General features: G+C 35.9%; 8 protein-coding genes across 9 annotated transcripts; 4 read left to right on the forward strand and 4 right to left on the reverse strand.

Annotated features, from left to right (window-relative positions):
* Positions 1–21: 21 nt before the first annotated feature.
* On the reverse strand, positions 22–1791 carry LOC109862159 (modular serine protease-like; the record flags this gene model as incomplete). Its single annotated transcript, XM_020442116.1, has 3 exons — positions 1766–1791; positions 197–595; positions 22–101 (listed from the first exon to the last, which is right to left on the reverse strand). Coding segments are annotated over exons 1-3 (505 nt in total), but the record flags the coding sequence as incomplete, so codon positions are not given.
* A 290-nt stretch (positions 1792–2081) lies between these two features.
* Positions 2082–4297, reverse strand: LOC109862154 (tRNA pseudouridine synthase A, mitochondrial). Its single transcript, XM_020442112.1, has 7 exons — positions 4215–4297; positions 3994–4128; positions 3392–3784; positions 2960–3296; positions 2622–2880; positions 2350–2495; positions 2082–2262 (listed from the first exon to the last, which is right to left on the reverse strand). Exons 2-7 carry the CDS (start codon positions 4055–4057, stop codon positions 2157–2159), a joined length of 1305 nt encoding a protein of 434 aa, XP_020297701.1. The 5' UTR covers positions 4058–4128; positions 4215–4297; the 3' UTR covers positions 2082–2156.
* Positions 4298–4418: 121 nt separating this feature from the next.
* Positions 4419–7745, forward strand: LOC109862153 (origin recognition complex subunit 1). Its single transcript, XM_020442111.1, has 5 exons — positions 4419–5822; positions 5909–6188; positions 6359–6624; positions 6704–6987; positions 7075–7745. The coding sequence occupies exons 1-5, from the start codon at positions 4555–4557 to the stop codon at positions 7251–7253; spliced, it is 2277 nt and encodes a 758-aa protein (XP_020297700.1). The 5' UTR covers positions 4419–4554; the 3' UTR covers positions 7254–7745.
* LOC109862157 lies at positions 7746–8485 on the forward strand. Its single transcript, XM_020442114.1, has 2 exons — positions 7746–8031; positions 8119–8485. Exons 1-2 carry the CDS (start codon positions 7764–7766, stop codon positions 8463–8465), a joined length of 615 nt encoding a protein of 204 aa, XP_020297703.1. The 5' UTR covers positions 7746–7763; the 3' UTR covers positions 8466–8485.
* LOC109862155 (probable 39S ribosomal protein L45, mitochondrial) lies at positions 8469–10359 on the reverse strand. Its single transcript, XM_020442113.1, has 6 exons — positions 10146–10359; positions 9684–10007; positions 9336–9487; positions 9194–9242; positions 8945–9094; positions 8469–8865 (listed from the first exon to the last, which is right to left on the reverse strand). Exons 1-6 carry the CDS (start codon positions 10191–10193, stop codon positions 8572–8574), a joined length of 1017 nt encoding a protein of 338 aa, XP_020297702.1. The 5' UTR covers positions 10194–10359; the 3' UTR covers positions 8469–8571.
* Positions 10360–10516: 157 nt separating this feature from the next.
* On the reverse strand, positions 10517–11450 carry LOC109862151 (39S ribosomal protein L43, mitochondrial). The gene is made up of 4 exons (XM_020442107.1): positions 11297–11450; positions 11114–11220; positions 10829–11034; positions 10517–10727 (listed from the first exon to the last, which is right to left on the reverse strand). Exons 1-4 carry the CDS (start codon positions 11431–11433, stop codon positions 10575–10577), a joined length of 603 nt encoding a protein of 200 aa, XP_020297696.1. The 5' UTR covers positions 11434–11450; the 3' UTR covers positions 10517–10574.
* Positions 11451–11625: 175 nt separating this feature from the next.
* LOC109862150 (60S ribosomal protein L4) lies at positions 11626–14946 on the forward strand. Its single transcript, XM_020442106.1, has 8 exons — positions 11626–11886; positions 12551–12728; positions 12841–13086; positions 13177–13301; positions 13661–13759; positions 13883–14154; positions 14302–14461; positions 14558–14946. Exons 1-8 carry the CDS (start codon positions 11650–11652, stop codon positions 14873–14875), a joined length of 1635 nt encoding a protein of 544 aa, XP_020297695.1. The 5' UTR covers positions 11626–11649; the 3' UTR covers positions 14876–14946.
* Positions 14947–15573: 627 nt separating this feature from the next.
* LOC109862149 (prisilkin-39-like) lies at positions 15574–22817 on the forward strand. 2 transcript variants are annotated; one of them, XM_020442103.1, is made up of 5 exons: positions 15574–15734; positions 16784–16868; positions 17073–17195; positions 17386–17478; positions 21556–22816. In XM_020442103.1, the coding sequence occupies exons 2-5, from the start codon at positions 16787–16789 to the stop codon at positions 22677–22679; spliced, it is 1422 nt and encodes a 473-aa protein (XP_020297692.1). In that variant the 5' UTR covers positions 15574–15734; positions 16784–16786; the 3' UTR covers positions 22680–22816. The 2 variants fall into 2 exon arrangements, with proteins under 2 accessions (XP_020297692.1, XP_020297693.1); XM_020442104.1 differs by lacking the exon at positions 15574–15734 and adding an exon at positions 16299–16399 and having other exon boundaries at positions 21556–22817.
* Positions 22818–22990: the final 173 nt, after the last annotated feature.

The following is a 22990-nucleotide window of genomic DNA, read 5'->3' on the forward strand; positions in this document are numbered from 1 at the left end:
ATTGTGGATCTTCATCCGAACTGTCGGCGCAATCGGCCACTCCGTTACATCGTCGATCACGATCGATACAAGCGCCATAAGCGCAACGGAATGCCGAACACCTGCAAATAAGTTGTCAGTTGTAAATTATTTACTTTTATTAACTCAACTTGAATTTTAAACATTTACTAAAAATAAATTGAAATTGCATCCTTACGGTAACGATCNGCACAACGCGGGCGTTTCGTCGGAGCCATCCGCGCAATTCCGGATTCCGTCGCACGCTTCGATTTCGGGAATACATTTTCCGCTGTCGCATCTGAACTCAGAGGATCTACATCGCGAGGGATTTTCCGATCCATTGACGATTCCCGGAGTATCGCATTGAGGCAGCGTTTCGTCGCTATTGTCAATGCAGTCTTTAACACCGTTGCAGATCAAGTTTCCGTCTATGCACGCACCGTAGTTACAACGAAATGCGAGAGAAGAGCACAAATTTTCCGACTTTTTACATTCGCTCTGCGTTTCGTCGGACGCATCTCTACAGTTCGCTTTGCCGTCGCACAACAAGTCGCCCGCTATACACTCTCCGTTGCGGCATCGAAATTTATCCAACCTGTTTTCAAACAATTAGAGAAATATTTATTTCAGTCTATATTGCGTAATGTAACTTACTGTACAACACACACATGCAAAACAAGAAAAAATACTTACCCACAATTGTTAATTTGTGCATATCCAGAAGCAATACACACTGCGGCAAAAAATCCAAGCAAAATCTTATTTTACTATAAAAATCGATTTGATTTAGTTGTTAGTCTTTGTATGTACATTTTAGTTTCAAAGTTGAAAAAGAAAAATTTTATATTCCGGAAAAATTTTTTCCGTCTGCATACGTTTTAATGTGCGCACACAAAAGAATTTATCACGTATGAAAAACAATCGATTATGAAAGCAATTATTAAAGTACAATTGTTTGCATGAAGCAACCAGCAATAAGAAAATTTTCAATAATAATTATCGAAAGAAAAGCTTTGCGTATACGTGGAAATACAAGCGTCGTAATATTCGTGTAATATTATCATCATTTATTATCAACCAATACGTAAGCAAGATAGATTCTCTGCTCGAGTTCAAGGCCAAGCAAACTGGTTTCTGAAACTGGCTAAGATTTTACGAAGATTTTTCGAACGACACGCTGGTATATGTGCGCATTGATAAATTAAAAAATAGACGAATATTCGATTGTGTTTGTAAACATGTATATTTTATGCTTGTTTAACTACCTTGTTTTTTTTTTTTTTAAGAAACCAAGACAAATCAGAGATAGTTAATGGACGTAAAATAACACATCGATAACGCTGATGAAAAATAACTGCATTTCCTTAGCAAACAACCACATTTTCCACATTTTTTTTTTATACACACATTTTTATGATGAACAAAAAACATCTTCGTGAAAAGAAATGCCGTTGTAATTAATCATTTCTTCAAGAAAATTCCTCTTTGCAATTATTTTTTCACTTGTAACGAGAATCTTACTTGCCGCGAATTCGTCAACATAAATATACAATATCTAACAATTGCGGTACAGGTAGTAATGTAATATAATACCATAAAGAAGAACGATGTGTGTTACACTTCTCATAATACTGGAGAAATGTCTGCTGTGTCACTATTCGTTTCCTTAAAACTTGTTGTTCAATCTCCCTCACTGTTCATCGTGTAAATATGACTCTCACTCCTATCTACTTATATATACCGGTTGCCACCAGACTGGAATTACCCAATGAACCCTAGCGTGCGCGTCATCTTCACTCATATGTGCGTGTGTGTGTGTACGGGGAATGCCGTATGTATTGAAATCGCACATTTGTAAAGTCAGTTATACAATAAAATCAACAGGATTCGATATAGCTGATAGCGTGCATTCTTAGTTCAAAGAAAACTACGAATACTCGAAACCTCACGTCGTTGTATCAAAGCGAGATAGATTATTCTGATGGCACAGTCATTTTAAAAACTTACGCAATCGCAATACGTAAAATATTGATAATTAATATCCGCGTGACGAACAGAAAAATTTGCGAAATAATAGAAAATTGATATTGAACGTTGTTTCTTTTAATATTTTTTTAACGTACGTAACACAGAGCTATGTATTTTACATCTCAACGTTATTGTCCATTTTCTTGTTGTTTCACGTCGTCGTCTTCCTCTTCAGGCAATTCCGGTTGACAATTAAATGTGTAAAATGGCAAATTGGCAACCCATTTTAATGTTCTGCACGCAAAATTGGTTAAGGCAAATGAATGCTAAAAATATAAACTGATCTGCCAAAAAAGATTTATCGCAAAGCTAAAAGGATACGTTTGTTCTGAAGTCTCGGTGTCCACTATATACGATAAAATGTAATCTTTCTGAAACTTTTCTACTTCTTCTTCACACTCCTCCCAGTCCAACGTCTCGTGGAGACCGTCTGTGCCGTATCTCTTATTGTAACTTTCGTAATGTACCTGTCGATTGTTTTTAAAAATATTTGTAACAAAACCTTGTATACTTAACTATATCAAATTTTTTTTTTTCAATTTTCTTAACGGTTTAATTTGTGAAAAAAGAACAACGTAATCAAAATTTCTTACGTGACACAAGCACAATCCTAAACTAGGTGCAATTGCTATATCCATTTTTTTTTTTGTGTCAAATGCTAAACTGAGTGTTTCTTCGGACACGATGTTCCTCGCAATCGCGACCGCAAACGCGACCATCTTTCGGATTTGATGCAACATGAAACTTTGTCCTTTGATCTCCAGCACGACGAATTCCATGTTGTTCGAAACAAATGTTTTCACACAGCGAAAGTTGATAATGTATCGTTTCGCACGTGGATCTAGTGGTTTTCTGAACAAAATGGAATATATATCGATTGTAGACACTTGAGCAAACGCAAGCAACAAAATGTCTGAGTGGGTTTGCTTACACTTTCGATGTAAAATTGTGAAAATTACGAGTGCCTTCCATTAGCTTCAGTATCGAATTCAATCGGTCTAAGGATTCCGGAGATAATCTATAATCGGTATATGGTTTTCCATCGATCGTCGATAGCTGCTGGATTCTCTCGTCCTCGTTAACATCTTCTCCGACTTTTAACAAACTCGGATCTTCCGGCACAAATGCGAACGAAGGAATGACGTATCTGTAAGTTCGCGCGTCGCACTGATTTTTGCTATTAAAATTTTTCGTCACTCTCTTTATTCCAAACACACGAATCACATCGGGTAGAAAACTATTTATCACCGCTTTATCGGGATTTTCCGCTGCAAATAATACATTTGATATAACGCGAGTAATTGTGTTAAATTTTCAATTTAAAAAGTATCACATGAAAATCCATACTAATAATCAATCTTACGTAATTTTAGTGAGACAATTTGTCTAATAGCAGATACTCCTTTGTCTGTGCGAGCGGCTCTTTGAAACTTGATTGAACGTATGTCCTTGAAATGCTCTTCGGTTATTAAATCTGCCTTTGACAGAGCAACAACCAAGTCTTCCTCAATAGTCTTCATACCAGGATTTCTTTGCATTCCATAGTAATCTTTACCGAGATAACCCAATAAAATAGCGTGATTTTTTCTCTTGATTCTTTGCAGTGTTTCAGCTTCCCCATCTGTTTCTACCTTTTGTACTTTTACATTAATCTCAGTGCTATCGTCTAACATAGATCTCTTCTTTTCATTCGTAGTGTTTAATTCGGATTCAACAACGGGATTCACCGTAACCGACATGGTTCTGCAACTGCTTTCTAAAATTAAAATTTTTTAGACTTGTGAGTATTGAAGGATATCAAAATTGATTACGAAACGTCAAACATGATTAAAAAGAACACATCTATATATATATATTTTTAACAACTTTTGTAAATTCTGTAAATTTCTTGCGTGTCTGTGAAAAAATCATTTTAAGCAAAAAATGTTTGTTACAATTTATCGTATCTAATTATATTTTAAATACCTAAGTGAATATTTATCCAACGAATTGTAGATCTGATGATGCAGTGTCTTATCTTGTACAACATTGGCACTTTCTCACTCAATGATTTTATTTTTCGAATACGTCTTACGTTGAAATTCGGATCGAATTCCTTCCCTATTGCATTTGACAATTATTAAAATATTATAATACACTTAATACACACTTTAGAAAGCATTTTCACTATAAATATTTATGTTTACATGCTCGTGCGCAAAACTATGTGAGGTTATTTCGTGTGTGCCGACAGCGTGTTTAAAGGTTGATGTTCAAAACGTTCAGAAATCGGTTTGAGATCTTGTTTGCAAAAAGAACCGACCAATCGTACTCGAACGATTTGGTCAATCGATTAACACGACTGGCCCGAATTCACTCTTCGTTCGTGATCACTGATCGATTTTCGTTCGTGAAAACAGGGCTTTAATTCGATATTTGTTTACTTGTTCCTCGCAAAGAAACTTTGCTCTTTAAATCCGACATTTTCGAACGGAATAACAGGATATATATATTGAAATTATCGCTGAACCAAATAATAACTCAAATATGTCGAGACTCAAGAAATGTACGGAAAGAGACATATCCATGCTGCTTGAGACAAATTCGGATGATGAGGTAGATGAGTGCGATCAATCTTATCTGCCGCAAGAGAGTTCCTCAGAGTCATCAGAGAACTCCGAAATTTTTGAAAATAACAAACAATTGTTATTGCGAGCGAATACATTGCGTAAGGAACAAGTTTCTCTGAGACTCAAATTGAGACGTTCCACGGAACAGAGCGCTTACAAAATAGATACCGAATCGGAAGACGAGAGACCGAGAAGGTCAATCAGAAGTACGAGATATCGTTCGCAAGATGAGAATCAGATGCCACGCAAAGGCAAGAGAATGATACAGGTACCTAAACGATATTCGGATTACACGGAATGTTACACTCTTAATGGAAAAGGATCTGTCTTACAAAGAGAACAGATCAATTACAATGAGAAGGAGTTGCTACTGGCTTCTTTGGATAACAAAAATAAGAGAAAAACAGAGATCAACAAACATATCGAAAAGAATAATGACTCTGATTCAGATTGTGTTTGTATTGATAACATCAGTAGTTCAAGGACAGCTGTGATAAATACGAACACACCTTTGAAAGGCAAGAGACGAAGTGTTTCTCCTGTAGAAGATATTGCTGATAACACTCCTCCTAAAGTTTTTAGAACTAAACCTTTGAGACATTCAACGTTAGATAAGGGAGTTAAAAAAGATAATGCACAACTTGAGAATGGTATACATTCTGATTTGAAAATCATGAAACAGTCTCCAATTGATACTCCCAGAAGAAAACTAAGATTCAAAGATAAGGATAAGAACAAAATTGATGAGATAGAGGATATATGTGAAGTTGCCAAAGAAAAGTTGTCGATAAAAACCAAAAATGATAACAAAGACACAAAGAATACCGCTGAAGAATCATTAGCAGAGATTAATGTGAGTACTCCAAAAACTCAAGATCAAGATGCAGTTTGTGCGTCAAGGTCAAGGTGCAGTTCTGTAAAGATGAGAACTGAAACTCTGGCTAATTCGTCTACGCCTTTGCAAGAAGCCAGAACTCCCAAATCTTGTCGCACATTGAAGCATAGTTCTTTAACGCCATCCATGAAGATGAGAACAGAAGCTCTGGCTAAACCAGCCACACCCCTGCAAGAAGCCAGAAACAGATTGCATGTTAGTATAGTACCAAAGTCACTGCCGTGCAGAGAGGAAGAATTTAACAATATTTATACATTTTTGGAAAGCAAACTAACGGATAAGAGTGGAGGGTAAATTAATTATTTATCTTCAAAATATATTCAATATGTCTATGTTACAAATGTTGCAATATCGTTACATTTATAAATATTCGCAGATGCATTTACATAAGCGGTGTCCCAGGTACAGGTAAAACTGCTACTGTAAATGAAGTTGTGAAATGCCTGCAGAAATCTGTAAAGAAGGGTAAATTGAGTCACTTTGATTTCGTTGAAATTAACGGCATGAAATTGTCCGAGCCTAGGCAAGTCTATGTGCAAATTCTGAAACAGCTGTCCGGAACAACCTTAACGTGGGAACAAGCGCACAATGCGCTAGAAAAGAGATTCACTAGCAAGGCGAAAAATCGGCCGATGACGTTGTTACTTGTGGATGAGGTATATATTTTTTGTTGATATATTTGTGTTAATATTTTCTTTATTATATTTGTATTAATATTTTTGTTATTTGTGTTATTATTTTTGTTTATAATTGTGTTCATGTATTTTTATTTCGCTTGTTATTTTCGTTGCATTACAATTTTTTGTTTTTAATTTTGATTTTGTAGCTTGATTTGTTGTGTACAAAACGACAAGATGTAATTTATAATCTTTTGGATTGGCCTACAAAGGCGTCTGCTCGCTTGGTAGTCATTACTATCGCAAATACTATGGATCTTCCAGAGAGAGTTTTAATGGGTAGAATCACGTCGCGATTAGGGCTTACGCGGGTAACTTTCCAACCGTACAGTCACACACAATTGCAAGAGATAGTGGTGACCAGACTTCAGGATGTAGATATTTTCAAAAGTGAAGCTATACAATTAATTGCGCGGTAAGCATCGCATATGATTTAGATTTCATACATGTATTTATATACAATGTATATTTTAATTTATATATGCGTGCATTAGTAAGGTATCCGCGGTATCTGGCGACGCCCGCCGCGCTCTGGACATTTGTCGCCGAACGGCGGAAATCGCCGAGACACGTGGCGGAGATACGGTAACGATACAAGATGTGAACGAAGCTCTGTCGGAGATGATAACGAATCCGAAGATTCAAGCGATACAACATTGCTCGAAATTCGAGCAACTTTTTCTGCAGGCCGTGCACGCGGAGGTCACTCGCACCGGCGTCGAGGAAGTTTCCTTTCAGAATGTTTACAGACAGCTCGAATTTCTGTGTACCTTCGACGGTTCGTGTCGCTGAGAGACAATGTTATCGTATCCAAAATGTTTCGCAAAAAATTTCACATTGTGTAACTTCTCGTTCTTTTTTTTAGGTCACGAAAAACCTAATATCACCCAGGCGCTCGATATCTGTGCGAGATTGGGTGACTACAGGCTGTTGATATGCGATTATTCGGGTAGCGACATACATCAAAGGATTTTATTGAATGTCTCGAAAGATGACATACACTATGCGCTCCAAACAAATCTCAAGAAAAAAAAGCGATTGTAATATCAAGACCAGATAATTTATATCCCTAATTTGTTTTTTTTTCTCTTTTATTGCGAAGAACATGTAGCGTGTGTGTTTTTATACAAGTTAGTTATTGACTATATTTTATGATTCACGACCGGTTTTTTACTCAATTACATTTTGTTACGAGAACATAAAGCGTGTAATAAAAATACAGATATAATTTTTTAACATGAGATGGTACAGCAAATAATACAGACGTGACGCAATAGTCGCGTCTGTATATACGTATCCCGGAACACATACAAAAACGTGTCATCTGCCAGGACGGATGTATTCAAAAATATTGAACTCTATATTATATGCAGTCGGTCTATTATTGGAAAAATTACACAACTCAAGGTCTCGGACTAAAAACTATAACTTCTTTCATTACCTAACGTCAGTTCAAGGTAGTAATATTCTTCAGTCTGTAATCTGCAGAAGTGACATCGGTTTTTTTTTTTTTTTTTTATAATAAATGAGAGAAAATACATCATTATTTGTAACATGTACGTGAAAAGGGATTTACAAGTAATAAATAATGATAATATCGAGGAAAATATTCTTTCGTTATATAATGCTCAAAAATGGCAAGAGATCGCCGCTTTATCGTCGACGGCGAAAAATCTCCAAACTTGCAGACTGTCATGGGTACTGCCCGATATAAACGATCTGCACTGGATAAACGATGTAGTGCGAAGATACAATTTACTGGGAATCGCAAGTGTCGGTTGCGGCTGCGGATTGCTGGAATGGTTGCTGGAAAAATATTCAGGTAAGTTTTTTAAAAAAAATAGACAGGGATGTATCTCCTCGCTCGGACACAGTGTGTGTGTGACGCTAGTTGTAAATTATTTTTTAGGATTAGATATACTGGGAATAGAATTGGATAGTTCTTGGTGGAACAGCAAGTACTCGCCTCCGAAGTTCCTAAAAAACGTCATTTTTATTGAGAATGAACCAACGAATTTTTCAATACCGAAACGATACGCAATGTTATTTTGTTACTTCAATAACAGCGAGGCATTCTGTAAATATATAGAAAATTACAAGGGCAACTTGATCCTCGTCATCGGTCCGGTGCAAGGACACAACTGTATCACAGATCCGCTGCCTTTTGACAAGAAGTTCGAAAAGTACAATTGGAAATTAATAAAAGAAAAGAGACTTGTGTACTCCAACAATTGCATTACCGCATATAGTAAATAAAAAATTCATTTGTCATTGCAGATGAGTGCAATGTATTTCTTTTTTTCATGTAATATACATACAATACAAATATTATCTAATATTAAGTTAACATGTATCATCAGATTCACGTTTGCGCAGTGGTCGTACCGCTTGGTGCGTCCTGTTTTTCTTTCACTAACGTAGACTCCACAGCAGCTGGATCAGTAGCTTTTGGAGTGGGTTTTTCTTTCGGTAGAACGTACGTGCTTTCTACCACATTCGTTGGAGACATCCAGGTCGGTATAATCTTTCCGTGAATTCGCCAACAACCGTACTCGTTAGCTAAATGCTTTTCGAATACTACATATTCCAACACGTCCTTTCTTAAAATTTCGCTCCCCTGCATCAAGCGACCGAATCTGTCGTAAATAGCTAGTATCTGTAGAAGAACAACCTCACGTGAAGATTGTTAATGTGGTAAATGAAAGACCAAATTTTAGAGAATAAAATTATTGAACCTGTTGCGTGTGAAATCGAACCGTGAGTTGGGCGAAAACGTTCTCTTTCGAGATCATATCCGTAGTTCTCGCGTGCACGAGACGAGCCGGTTCCAAAGACTCTAAGAACTTCCAGTGTACAGTTTTGTTCATCATATTGTGCGTCATTTGCTAAAAAAAAAGCATAGTATATTTTCGAGAATAAACACACAATGTGTGTAAATTTAACTTCAGGATTTCTGAGCAACGATGCAAATAGTCGAAACTTACAGGAAACGCCGTTTCGGTGACATATTGCTGTAATTTCTCCTCATCTTTGCTACAAAAAGAATTTAAGTAACATTTTACTTGATCTTTTCACACTTTAAAAGTGTTAGCTCGCTTATAATATACAAGTAGAATGTTTTCTTACGCAGCTAAAGCTTCGTGTGCTTTTTTATAGATATCCAAGGCCTCATCTAAGAAAAATGATGTTTTGAACATATCGTCATACGTTTTAATTTTTCTAATAGCCAGTAAAGATTTGCTCTTTTTTTCCAAAAATTCATACTTTTGCTTCGCTCCCTGTATTTCAATAATAAAAAATAGTTTTAATTTTTATATCGATATATAAATGTTATGTTATATTAAAATTAGCACGAATCAAACTAAAGAGGATAAATCTTATATTTTATGTAAAAAAAATAATAGTCTTATATTGTATAAGAAATTATTGTATATTGCTCACAGAATTCTGACACATCATACAGAAAAAAAATACCTCTTTAGTAATAGCGGAATATTTTCCGTCTCCTTCGGGAGCAACATAAGACTCAAAAATTGTAGGAGTACAACTAATGTACGCCACTCTCTCTTTCCATGATTTTTGTGGAATAAATCCAAATTCTTTTATATGCGATCGCATTTGTTCCTTCTCCAATTCCATAGGATTTTTGTCTTCCTTTTCGAGATCCGGAAGTTTTACTTTAATAACTTTCAATCTCCTCAACTTTTTAAACTTCGGATCCCAGTGCTTACGGATATATCTGACTTGTGTGTAGTCGTAGGGACAGGTAATGGCACCGGACAATGCTGGCAAATTGCTCTGAAATAGTTTCCAATATTTTTAATAGTAGACTTTTTTTCTGTTAAAGTCAAATAAATGCTCTTTATAAAACAAACATTAAATTGCTTTCACATATAGAATACTCTTTATGATCTCTTCAGTATTAACATAACCTACCTGCATAAATTTTCCATAACTAAGTATCGGGCTTATTAATTTCAACATTTTTGAAAAGGTAATTTATTTCTATATTTACTTTAACCTTTCTTCTGGATTGTTTAATAAAATTATATTCAATCGGTTTCTTTTTACACGTGGAACATAAATAAAATAATGTCACTATCCTGCGCGGATTGTTTTAAGGTCAGGATAGGTTGGATTAAGTTAGGAAATCTGTCATGTGCGGTAGAGAGATCTGCGCACGCGCTGTAATTTAACGCAAAGCGCCAAAGTTAGAAACACAGATTTGTGTTCCGGCTACATCCATCCTCAAAGCTACTTATCAAATATATGTATGTATAATTAAATAACACTTTTTTTTTCTACTAGATGTTTATGTAAACTATAATATATACAATATAATCAATTTATAAAGTATCGAAGAAATTATGCATTTTGTACATATGTGTCTTGTTGATTTGACGATTCGTCCGAATCATTTGATGATTTATCTGTTGAGTTCAATTGCTGAGCTTTGAATAATTCAATGAGTTTTTCCGTAGCCGTGGGACCAAGTTTAACAGCCGTACCAAGTGTCTTCTGCAAAAAGGAAAAAGAACATAACACATAACTACAATGCTTAGGTGTTTAAATACAAACTTGAGGATCAATGAAGATCTCGTCATAAATATATTAATTACATTAGGATAGTGTTCCAAGTTTAATTTCGGGTCTTTGAAGGTGAACGGTGTCCACGGGCCTTGAATTGACGGAAATTCTGTGTGCCACAATTTGCGGAATCTTACAGAGGGAGTATCGTGAATCTGCGTGCGCAGCAGTTCCATCCATTTGACAATATCTTCCCGACTGTAATTAGCAACGCACATCCACTGTCTGTCGCCATTTACTAAATAAAAACAACAATGTTATTTCAACAATACAATGTAATGTTTACAATGTTATCCACAAGTAAAGAGTACACATACAATATTCAGCAACTATAACTGGCACCCTGTGTCTTCTCGGCTTGGTGTAAACGACCACTCCTGGATTTTCTCTCGCATATTCAACTAAATCGTGCTCTATAAAGCCTCTGTGAAAATAATGTACTTATTAGTTTAAAAGTTTCTTATCGCGTACAATTGACCAATTGTGTGTTTTATTGTAACCTCATTCCTCTGCTCGAACCATTATTTTTGCAAAATTTCAAAGTCACTCTCTGGAGCTGACAAACGTAGCGTCCGATCCCGAGACCAAAAGGTGCTCGCAGAAATGTCGATTTCATAAACAAGGATTTGTTCGACATGATAAGTATTTCGTTAATGCGAAAAATTACAATTTACAATGGATAATAACAAATAACAACAATTTGCTGCACCCCACCGCTCTCGACGAAGACACACCGCAAACAACGCCCACTGGAGGGAGACCGAATTACTTTGGGTGCGGTCAACGTCTCACTGCAAATGTTTCCAAGTATCATTCTATCTTTATTCTACATTTAACGAGAAATAAAGATAGAATGATGCTTCAAAACATTTGCAGTGAAGCTTTGACTGCACAATTTGTTTTTATTTCGATCGGCCACGAAACAATTTTCTCCACCAATCGGAGAAGTTGTTGTCGATGCGCCAGACGCGAGTGCGCGCAAGTGTTGTCACTTCCGCTCTCGCGTGTCTCGCGAGTTCCTTTTATCCGCGATCGAAGAGTCGTGCGTGCAAGAATTCGATGCGGGCGATATCGTAAGAGATTTAAGATGGTAAGAAATCATTCTCTCTTCCTCGCAAATGTACGCACTTTTTTGTGTGTTATTGTTATTTTTTTGTACGTCGATTTCGTATCTTTTTGCATCTATTTTTCGATTTTTCCGATTCGAAAAGTGTGTCCTCCCCGCGACCACGTTGTGATAACCTCTCAACGCATTCGTTCGCAAGATCTTCCCCTCGATAAATGTGTCCTTAAAAAAATTATATCTTTCCGCATGTGCTCTATCCCCTCGTGGGATTCGAAATAATGGTCTTCGTACAAAAATCATTGATGTCGATGTGTATGAGATGAATGAAATTTCGCAATTAAATATGTATCTTGTGCTTTTCGAAAACTGATTGCACGAACAATATGTCCGGTGGAGTACATCCGCCATTACGATCGGCATCTCTTGTGTGCACAAATCCACACATTCACTGAGACTTGTGTACATGTTTACTAATAAAAATTTATAAATTGAAAATAGAATCTAATTTAATTAGTAAAAATATAAGATTAGATATTTATTGGAATACTATTCACACATTGACATATAACAATATTTGAAAGAAATTATTTGAAAAATTTCTTACAATATTCTTGTTTTGTGAAAAGTTTGCTTCGTAAGAGTAGGTACATGAAATTTAAATTTGTTTGCAACTTTAATTTTTTTTCAGTCGTTATCAACAGCTCGACCTCTTGTCACGGTGTATACCGACAAGAACAAGGCAACACCTGATGTACTGTCCTTGCCAGCTGTCTTCAAAGCTCCGATTCGACCTGATATTGTGAATGTTGTTCACCAGTTAATCTCGACAAATAAAAGACAACCGTATTGTGTTTCCAAGGAGGCTGGTAAATAATTTTTTGTTTTTTTTTATTTGTTTGTTAATTCCAAGTATAATTTGTTTATTGCGTGTAAGATTTTCTGATGTGAGATTTTTAAAATATAGCTTCTGTTTTTCAGGTCATCAAACCTCTGCGGAATCATGGGGTACTGGACGTGCTGTGGCACGTATCCCCCGTGTACGTGGCGGTGGTACTCATCGGTCTGGTCAGGGTGCGTTTGGTAACATGTGTCGAGGTGGACGCATGTTTGCACCCACCAAACCCTGGCGCCGATGGCATCATCGTGTCAATGTAAATCAGAAACGTTATGCTCTTGTGTCGGCTATTGCTGCTTCTGGTGTTCCCGCATTAGTGCAGTCTAAAGGTACATTAAGAATTAATGCGAATGTGCGAAATAACAAATGATAAATTTTTATTACATAAATGTTTATTTGTCTTTTTATGTTGTATATAGGACACATGATTCAAGACGTTCCTGAGTTTCCATTGGTCGTCACTGATAAAATTCAAGATTATACGAAAACCAAACAAGCTGTTATCTTTTTAAGACGTATCAAAGCGTGGAACGACATCCAAAAGGTTTTGTTTTTTAATTGTTATTATGTAGATTATATGTGCACCGATAAATGTCCACATCCTTGCTAAACGAGTTTAGTTCGGATGTTCCTAATAGGTGCTAGAAAAATACGATATTCAGGCGTTCTTGTCTAGACGATGATCACATTCGCTAGCAGGGGTATGAATCATCGAACAATTTATTAAATTTTGAATATGAAAGTATATTATTAAATTTTCTTAATGCGTAAATTTGTATTCACGTTTACATATCTTTTGCAATTCGTTAAAATTATTGTAGGATATAATCTTTTTTTATCATAGTTAATTGTACAAATCAAAATACATTTTTGTATGTTTATCGTCATGTTTATCGTTGTTAGGTGTACAAATCCAAACGGTTCCGCGCTGGTAAAGGTAAAATGCGAAATCGCCGACACATTCAGCGACGTGGACCCTTGATCGTGTACGGTCAAGATCGGGTAAGTAGTTTTGTTTGAGAATTATGGACGCGCAAAATTTATATTGTATATTTATCACGTGTCAAAAATAAAAGATCGATATTTGATAAATCACGTGTTTGCAACGAATGATTTTTATTTCAGGGTATTCGCAAAGCATTCCGCAATATCCCTGGCGTTGATTTGATGAACATCAACAAGATGAATCTGTTAAAATTGGCACCCGGTGGCCATGTGGGACGTTTTGTAATCTGGACTCAATCTGCCTTTGAACAACTGGATTCTCTTTATGGAACTTGGCGTAAAGAATCGTTACTCAAGAAAGGCTACAACTTGCCATTCCCCAAGATGGCGAATACGGATTTGACCAGACTCCTCAAATCCGAAGAAATTCGCAAAGTCTTGAGAGCTCCCAGGTTATAACACGAAATATTATTATCTTCCATTGATATGAATGAGAAAAGAATTAATTATTCTACATAATTATGATTTAAGTTTTGTAATTTCCTGTTGCTGTTGTGAAACTTTTACGGTTCACTAAAGGAGAAATAATACAATTGCAGGAAGAAGGTGGTGCGCAGAGTGAAGAAAATGAACCCGTTGGCCAACACCAGGGCTATGCTGCGACTCAATCCGTACGCTGCGGTTTTGAGACGCGCCGCTATCTTGAATGATCAGAGACGAAAACTCGAGAGGGAGCGTTTGCTCGCTGCAAAACGAGGCGTAAGTACAAGAAAGAGTTAATGCATCATGTAATAACAATTTTTTTTTGTAGGTGAGGATTTCTTTTTACCGAGTAATCTATTTTATGTGTTGCAGATTGAATTGCCTAAAGATTCAGCTGCGGCGAAAGCTCTCGCGCTCCGAGTGAAGAGAAAAACACACTTGATTAAAGCTACTCTGAGCAAAGGTTTGGCGGCCGCGAAAAAAGCTCCGGCGAAAGATCAGGATGCGGCCCAGCTCAAAGCCAAACGAAGAGCTAAGAGAGAAACAAAGAGGCTTAACAAAGTAGCAAAAGGCGCACTGCTCGCAAAATCCGTGAAAACTGCAAAATCCGTGAAACTTGCAAAATCCACAAAAGGTGCGAAGAGCGCAAAAAGCGACGCGCCTAAGCCTCCAGTCGAAGAAACAAAGTGAACAAGCGTTGATGACTTGAATGTTATCACATTGTTTCTATATAAATAAAAATGGAAGAAATTGTAAATGTGCTTTAGTTGTCTTCCTACTTTCACACGCACAATTTTAGACTTTGTTCTTTATTGTCTTGTTAGTGACAAAAAAAAAAATCCAAATTATTTTCGAGCTATATATTCTTACATAGTTAGCAGTTTTAACTTTTGTTTCAAAGTTTGATCCTCATTTAACACAAATAAATGAAAGATGTAAGACAAATTTAGTCGATTACATAAACACGTAGAAAAAAAAAAAAGAAAATCTCTGTAGCGAATAATGAAAAAGAAAAACGTGCAAAATGTTGCCGCTCAGCGTGGTTTCCAATTAGCGACACGAGTCACAGAAGTCGTTCCGTCCTTGTTCAACACTCAGTGAGAAACGAAGACAGAATGACCCTTGTGTCTAATTGGACAGCACCAGTTGATGACTACTGTAATTATTAGAAGATTGCGTTTTCCTCATAAAATTCCAATGGTCTCACGCATACAACGCACACAGTAATTCCCCCGACACACACACACTACGTTCAGAAACGTTATTCTATTTATCCCTCCTCTATATCCCATTATATCCGATCGCTTGACCTTCTCCGCAGTATTTTCCTCTCTCTCTCTCTCTCTCTTTCTCTCGGACTCGTCGAGCTCTCTTTCATTCTTTCTTGCGCACTTCGAGTCCTGAATGCGTCAGAGCGCAGCTACCGCTCCGTCCGGCAGTGAGTCGGTCTAACTTCAGAGAAAATTTTTAGTATCGTGGCAGCTCTACTACTGGCGAGCGACTACGCAGTGTGCGATAAACGCGGCGAACGACGTACACAAACTAGCAAGTAAGCGATGACCAATAACGCCACAAGCAATTTTTATCACTTCTCAGCAAAAAAAAGACGAATTCACGACGAACTTCTTTGTTACAACGCATTTTGGCGCGTAACGTTTCGCTAAGAGTTTCACCGTTTTCAAGTTTTATATTTGATTTCGAAACATTCGGCAATAATGTAATGTAATAATGTAAAAAATAGTAAATTGAGATAATTTTTACACTTTTCATATAACATTGTACAGGGTGTGTTGTGTTTACGTCGCAAAATGGAGCGTGCGGCGTGACCGTTTTTATATGATTTCTCTTTGAAAGGATATTTCGCAAACCGTGTAAAAATAATAATCTTCCTTCGCGGATCGATCGCAATATCTCCCGAAAGAAGATCGTGACATTTATAAATGAGTCGAGTTTTTGGATTTTCTCTTGTGAGATTTTGTTCCTGGTAATAGTCAAATCTCATCAGAAGTTTATCAAATGATTGTTTTGTAACGTATATACGTTACAATATATGTGCGCGTGTATGTGCGTGTCTTGACGAATCTCCCTCTTTGGTGACGATACTGCGTCACGTTTCGATCCAAGGATAGCAACATACGTGAGATTATACCGAGAGAGTGCCAAATGTGATATTCTGTGTACTCCCTCTGTGGACCTTTCTGCAATTTTGATCGAGTAACATTCATCATGAATTTTACATTTGTTAAAATCGGACAAAAGAAAAAAAATCAAACATAGAAAAACATAAGTTTTATTTACAGAATTCATTTACTGGCGTAATTAATTCGTATGTAGCGCACTCTCTCTCTCTCTCTAATGTTTGTTAATATTCTTTAAAGTGTTTTTCTTTAAAAAAAATATTTAATGTCCATTTGTGATGATTTGTGATAAAAATAATTTGAAAAAATACTAGCTTTGGACACAAGTAATTAAAAATGACATAAATTGTCTAAATGAATCGACCTACAGATTACTGACGACGATATATCATCGCAGATTTCGTTGCATCATTTTTTTACGTGTATATTTATGAAATTTATCTGTTTTGTATGTTCGCAGAAGATGTTTTTGCGCACAAGTTTTGGCGTTCTTCTCGGAACGCTGATGATAATTGCCATCGTGCCACATGCGACGTCTTACAATAGTAAGCAATAAATAACTATACGCAATATTATTTTACAGCGTTTGCGCGTCAATCAAATAAAATTGTAAAATTGTTACGAATCTAAAAACATTTTTGTGTAAAACGTTCAGCGATAATTATTTTAATATAAACTTAATATAAAGAAAAATTAATTAATGTAAAAATAAGAGAAAACTCTCGTCTTTTTTTTTCTTTACTATTTAGAATATGGAAGAACTTGTCAGGACATCGGCTGTCGCAGCGACGAGACATGCGTGATGGCTGAAGATCCTTGTAACAGCTATTCGGACAAATGCGGACGATACCCGACCTGTCAAAAGATAAGTGGTAAGAAATAATTGAACACGAACTACTTGATCTCAATACACTTTCTAATTTATAACAAATTAAAAATTTGTATTTTATCTGTGTTAATTTTGCAAGTAATCAATTTTGATATTTTTGCAAATAAATATTATTTAAGAGTATTTTAAATATATGTTGTGTTAATTTTTCTCAATGTCAAAACTATTTGCAGACGCAAGTTGTACTTCGATGGTTTGCGGACAGAACGAATATTGCAAGAGCGAAAATGGTGCGCCAAAATGCGTGAGGAAGTCCACGGGAATAGGTAAGTTTTTATCAACAATCAGTTTTTATTTTTTATTTTTTTAAATTTTTATATATCGGACGCACATAGTACTCGACACATTGCGAGCATGAAGATACAAAACTTCGAAAAACGCACGAGAAAGATGCATGACAAAAGTTCGGACTGAATAAAAACAAATTAGTTGAGATCAAATATGAAAAGAATCAAAAGTTTCGTGCTCGTAAAAAAGAGGGTTTTCTCGCATAATCATGATGGGAATTTCTATTTTTGTTTTTTTTTTTTTCATGCATTTCATAGCATGTACATGTTGGTATGAAAACGGCATGGTTTCTGAAAACGATGGAAAATCGCACATTTCACTGAACATACATTTTTCTTTATTTTGTATTCAATTTCGCTGGGTATTTGTGCTGTTCTCGAGGAAATTTGTTGTTTTTACAACACTACACTGTATTTTTCACATAGAACGAAATCTTTTTTTATTTACTATTTCTTCGACTATCATGTGTGCGGAAACACGTCGATATACACGACCAAAACGGAACATTGTCTTGAAACACAACTCTCCGTTTCTCTTCCGCGATGGTTTTTTTTCTGCATCTTGCAATGTTTCGTGTAAAAATCAGTAAATTTTGCACTCGCAACGTCGCATAAGCACACGAAGCCAAGAGTCAGCATCCTTGCAGGCTACGAGTCGGCGGGTGTTTCTTACGTGAACGGCGAGCGAGTGAGCGGAAATAACGCAAATCCGTACGCGAACGCTAACGCTCCACCGATGCCAGCGAATCCAGTCAGCAACGACGGTGGATATCATCGGTCGTCCTCTTCCGGAGGCAGTTTGGGGTATCCGCCGTATCCCAGCAATACCGGCTCCTCCGCAAATGGATATCCGCCTTCGCCGCAATCGAACAATCAGGCCGGCCGTCAACACGATCTGGGATATCCTCCGTATCCGACGCAGAACAGAATGCCTGTACCGGGACAGCCAGCAGCGTATCCCAACTATCCGCAATATCCGCAACCCCCCGGATATCCTCAGCAATACCCGGTCTCAAATTATCCGCAGCAGTATCCGGGATATCAGAATTATCCAAATCAGCGTGGACACAGCTACAACTCGGTCTATCGGGGCAGGAATGCCGCGTCTACTGGAACCGTCGCCTCCGTGATTCTCGTCGTGATCTCGGAATTGTTTCTTTCCGTTGTAAATCGTGTCGTTCGGTGGTAATCAGTAACTCAACAATGAACATCGTATATTTTATAATTATTAATCGTGTACATATATGGTTTTTATTATTAGATCTTCTCGTTTCTGGAAAACTACGAAACTGTTTCGTCAAAAGGAAAGTACCAAGTAAATCTCTGTACGGATATCTGTACGATACACGAGTCTAAGCGCGAGTAATGTTTTCCACAGATCATGATTTTTATGACATTTGTTTTTTTTTTTTTTTTTTTTTTTTTAACATTTATCGTTCTACGAATAAGTTACAAAACACTTTACGTAATTTCCCATGAACAAACAGTTATTACATAGTAAAATATTTGTATATTTGTATTATAAGTGATTTAGGTTTTACGATAAAGGAGATCTTTTATTATCAGAATACTGCTTATCAGTATCGAGTATATTGAAGATTAAGCATTGAAAGACCGTAGAACCACAACATAAGACAAACGCGAGAGAATATTTTAATTTATTTCATACATGTAATGCATGCTTTTCAATTATTTAAAACAAACTGGAAAAAGAATTGGTTGTTGGAAAAAGAATTTTTAGTCGATATTTTGTATATTTCTTCATAATTTATCGCAATTCCAATAAAACGCTTCATGAGCGATTTTCTTTTATTCAAGATGTAACAGACTATTTCACAAATGAGTGGGTTATCAGCTTAAACCTTGACATAAGTTATCTTCTCATACGCATGCAAATACAGCGATGATGCATTGCGTCTTCCACGCAATATCGTGTTTTCCTTTTTCATGTTTTTAAAACTGAGCGATATCAGCAAATATATTTATTACATTTTTTCTATAGAGTTTAAAAAGTTCTCAAAAATTTTAATTAATTACATATATAATTAGTACAAACTATTTTTTGAAATAGAAGCAAACTCTAAAATAAAGCCTTTTAAGAAGAGAATTAAGTTTCAAATTTTCTTTTAAATATAATGACAAGAATGTTTAGTACAAAAAGCGTATATTTTTTTAAAAGATCTACGAGAAACACTACTATAAGATATATTAAAAATTTAATTTTTTGAAGCATTTAGCATTTTTATACAATTCTCGATATAATGTAGACATATATATGTATGTATGTATGTATATATATATATACACACATACACATATATAGGTATATATATATTAGTTCCTTAAAGAAGAATTGTAAATGTTCTTTGTAAATAAGTCACTAAATAAGTTTTGCAATTACTTATAGCGTAAAGCCTTTTAAAGTTTGTATCACTGAGTAGTACATCTCAATAGAAAATCACAAAGTTCGGTTTGCCTGAGTCAAAAAGTTCGTAAACAGCGAACATTTGAATCTTGTGAGCATGGGTGCTTTTGATGGAGAGACGAAATTCGTATGGTTGTTAAATATAATTTTGTGAGGGGATTGACAATCGACGACGAATGTATGGACAAACTAAAAACATTTTTAGCCGACGATCGTCTTTATCAAACAACTGAATTTCCGTTGAAAAGTTTTGCGATGAATATATAAATTATTTATATTAAGTTGAATGTGTCAAATAGAAAAACAGTTTAACAATTTTATTTGAAGCCTGCTTATACTTCTCTCCGAGTATAAACTCAACTTGGACAAATTGTACATCAACGTTCTAATAAAAATAGGACAGTGTAATTGTTATCTTTATTTACGAACTATAATTTATAATTTTTTTGCACGACTTTCCTTATTGCAACAATGTGCAACTTTGTTTGTAACGAAAGGCAAGTACAGAAAGAAACAGCATTATTCTCACGTGTAAATTGGGGTGAAAACCACTAGGTTATTACTAAATTATAATTGAGTATATGTATGTGCAACATTTCTTCTGCGTGTTGTTATATCTTTGGAACAATTAGTTAACATACAAGCGTAACTTTTAACAACACAATTTGCGTCCTATATTAGTTACACTTGCGTTTTATATTCGTTTTGTGTGTTTTCACATCATATGATTTAACAGCAGTGCCTCCGGGACTTGATCAAGTGTCACGTCAAACGACATCAAGAATCCCGACGCCACCACCTAGATCTACGTCATACGGATACGGAGGAAGGAACAACGGTTACTCCGGTTCCAGAAACACTGTAGGTGACGGCTCTATCTTCAATCGTTTGTTTGGCACCCAACGTCCTCAGCCTACTCCAGCACCCACCAGATCTACCAATTTTGACAGAAGCATACAAAGAAACAGAAATGATTACTACACTACTCATACTCGTATTGATAGTAACGGAAACAGAGTCTGGACGTTTTCTAGTTGAACAAATCTCAACTGTTCTTTTATAATTATTTGTCTACTTTAAAATACTCATTTTATTATTTGTCTATATTTGAGAAATATTCACTTTAATCAAATATCTATCGTTTAATCTGCAGAAAAACGAATAAAATGGAAAGTGTATATTTTATAGAATTATGGTTGTAAAAAAATTTTATTTATCTATAACAAATAAAATAAAATGTACAATTCGAATTTGTGAAACTAAATTAATCTGCTAATTATATAATGTGCATGCAACAATATGAGTCATGCTGCATGTGTGCATGATAAATGCAAGTCTTCGCAAAATTGGATATTTTTTAATAAAAATATTATATGCTATTTTTTAAAATAAGGTTGTATTACATTAAAACGTGAAACTTCTGCATTGCAAGAAGTTTTGTGTAATTTTCTCATTTATAATATCATTAATTCATTCATTTTGATCAATATCACCGTAAAAAAGCTTTTAACTACTTAAAACACTTTTTTGTGTGCGGCTCGTTTAACTTATGCATCTACAAATATGTTTTATACTTAAGAAGCGTTTTTACTTATATTTAAGAAAAGTCATTATTTTATTGTATTGTACAGAGTATGAAATGAAGACACATACAACGGAACCACACGTCAATCAACACGAATCTTGGGATCGTCTTAGAAAATCGAATAATCATCCTAATAGAATTGTTAGATCTTCTGGATATCCATCTGTCTCAGAATATCCCGATAATAGCAATTCAAACCTTGAATCTTCAAGTACTTCTAATTCAAATCGACCCCAATCTAGTTATCCTTCTAGTCAGTCCAGTGGATATCCAACTAGTGGATCATCTGGGTATCCATCTGGTAGATCATCCGATTACCCATCCAGTAGGTCATCTGGTTACCCATCTAGTGGATCATCTGGTTACCCTTCCAGTGGATCATCTAGTTATCCATCTAGTGGATCATCCGGATATCCATCAAGTGGCTCATCCGGTTACCCATCTAGTGGATCATCCGATTATCCGTCTACTAAATCATCCGGTTATCCATCTAGTGGATCGTCTCGATATCCATCCAGTGGGTCCAGATATCCATCTAGTGGATCATCCGGTTACCCATCTAGTGGATCATCTGATTATCCGTCAACTAAATCATCCGATTATCCATCCAGTAGGTCATCTGGTTACCCTTCCAGTGGATCATCTAGTTACCCTTCCAGTGGATCATCTGGTTATCCTTCCAGTGGATCATCTAGTTATCCATCTAGTGGATCATCAGGATATCCATCTAGAGGTAGTTCCAGTTATCCTACAGGATATCCAAGCGGTTCCTCTAGTTATCCGAGTAATTCTAGGAATCTTGGCGAAGAAACTATTAGACGGACTGATAGTAGTGTTGTAAACGCTGGCTATCCAGGATACTCGTCTAGATATCCACAAGGAAATCCATCGTATCGAAATTATCCGGCTCAAAATGCAGGATATCCCTCTTCAGGCTATCCGTACAGTAATCAATATCCAGCATATCCTAATCAAGGGTATCCACAAAGTTATCCTCAAGGAAGATATCAAGGAGGATATGAACAAGGAGGATATTATCCAAATCAAAATTATCCGACAACTACTAAACAACCTAGCTTTCGCGATCAGTTGACAAATGTGGCACGTAACGTGGCCGAGAGAGTACTGACACAAACAATAGTAGATCGCGTCACTGGACGGCGTCAATAAACAAAATTTGTTTTAATAAACATTTGAAATCTTTATTTTTATAACACTCTTATCACATGTAACCATAGAAAAAACTACAAAATATAAAATGATTAATTTATCAATTGTTTTCTTTGAAAACAAGCAATATTGTAGAAATATGTTAATTATACAATTGTAATATTATTTGCTGTTTAATAAAATTGTTACGCATCGCGCTACTTTGAAATTTTTATTCAATTAAGCTACTAAATTTAACCGCGTTAAATACATTGACACGTAAGCGCGCAGCTAGTGTACAAAATAAATACAACTTCGCATACACAAAAAAC

Source organism: Pseudomyrmex gracilis, unplaced genomic scaffold, assembly GCF_002006095.1.
Source record: "Pseudomyrmex gracilis isolate BER0280 unplaced genomic scaffold, ASM200609v1 scaffold_1428, whole genome shotgun sequence".
In the NCBI taxonomy this organism is placed as follows: domain Eukaryota; kingdom Metazoa; phylum Arthropoda; class Insecta; order Hymenoptera; family Formicidae; genus Pseudomyrmex; species Pseudomyrmex gracilis.

Coding starts and splice junctions, on each gene's coding strand:
- LOC109862157 (XM_020442114.1), top strand. CDS start 7,764: ATGTACGTGAAAAGGGATTTACAAGTAATAAATAATGATAATATCGAG. Junction 8,032..8,118: donor GTTGCTGGAAAAATATTCAG/GTAAGTTTTTTA, acceptor ATTATTTTTTAG/GATTAGATATACTGGGAATA.
- LOC109862154 (XM_020442112.1), bottom strand. CDS start 4,057: ATGTTGTACAAGATAAGACACTGCATCATCAGATCTACAATTCGTTGG. Junction 3,297..3,391: donor AATTGTCTCACTAAAATTAC/GTAAGATTGATT, acceptor TATTATTTGCAG/CGGAAAATCCCGATAAAGCG. Junction 2,496..2,621: donor TAGGATTGTGCTTGTGTCAC/GTAAGAAATTTT, acceptor AACAATCGACAG/GTACATTACGAAAGTTACAA.
- LOC109862151 (XM_020442107.1), bottom strand. CDS start 11,433: ATGTCGAACAAATCCTTGTTTATGAAATCGACATTTCTGCGAGCACCT. Junction 11,035..11,113: donor AGTTATAGTTGCTGAATATT/GTATGTGTACTC, acceptor GTTTTTATTTAG/TAAATGGCGACAGACAGTGG. Junction 10,728..10,828: donor ACTTGGAACACTATCCTAAT/GTAATTAATATA, acceptor TCCTTTTTGCAG/AAGACACTTGGTACGGCTGT.
- LOC109862150 (XM_020442106.1), top strand. CDS start 11,650: ATGATGCTTCAAAACATTTGCAGTGAAGCTTTGACTGCACAATTTGTT. Junction 12,729..12,840: donor TTGTGTTTCCAAGGAGGCTG/GTAAATAATTTT, acceptor TCTGTTTTTCAG/GTCATCAAACCTCTGCGGAA. Junction 14,462..14,557: donor TGCTCGCTGCAAAACGAGGC/GTAAGTACAAGA, acceptor TATGTGTTGCAG/ATTGAATTGCCTAAAGATTC.
- LOC109862149 (XM_020442103.1), top strand. CDS start 16,787: ATGTTTTTGCGCACAAGTTTTGGCGTTCTTCTCGGAACGCTGATGATA. Junction 17,196..17,385: donor GACCTGTCAAAAGATAAGTG/GTAAGAAATAAT, acceptor AACTATTTGCAG/ACGCAAGTTGTACTTCGATG. Junction 17,479..21,555: donor GAGGAAGTCCACGGGAATAG/GTAAGTTTTTAT, acceptor TGTATTGTACAG/AGTATGAAATGAAGACACAT.
- LOC109862155 (XM_020442113.1), bottom strand. CDS start 10,193: ATGTTGAAATTAATAAGCCCGATACTTAGTTATGGAAAATTTATGCAG. Junction 10,008..10,145: donor GTTATGGAAAATTTATGCAG/GTAGGTTATGTT, acceptor AAACTATTTCAG/AGCAATTTGCCAGCATTGTC. Junction 9,095..9,193: donor TCACCGAAACGGCGTTTCCT/GTAAGTTTCGAC, acceptor CTTTTTTTTTAG/CAAATGACGCACAATATGAT.
- LOC109862153 (XM_020442111.1), top strand. CDS start 4,555: ATGTCGAGACTCAAGAAATGTACGGAAAGAGACATATCCATGCTGCTT. Junction 6,625..6,703: donor GCTATACAATTAATTGCGCG/GTAAGCATCGCA, acceptor TGCGTGCATTAG/TAAGGTATCCGCGGTATCTG. Junction 6,988..7,074: donor ATTTCTGTGTACCTTCGACG/GTTCGTGTCGCT, acceptor TCTTTTTTTTAG/GTCACGAAAAACCTAATATC.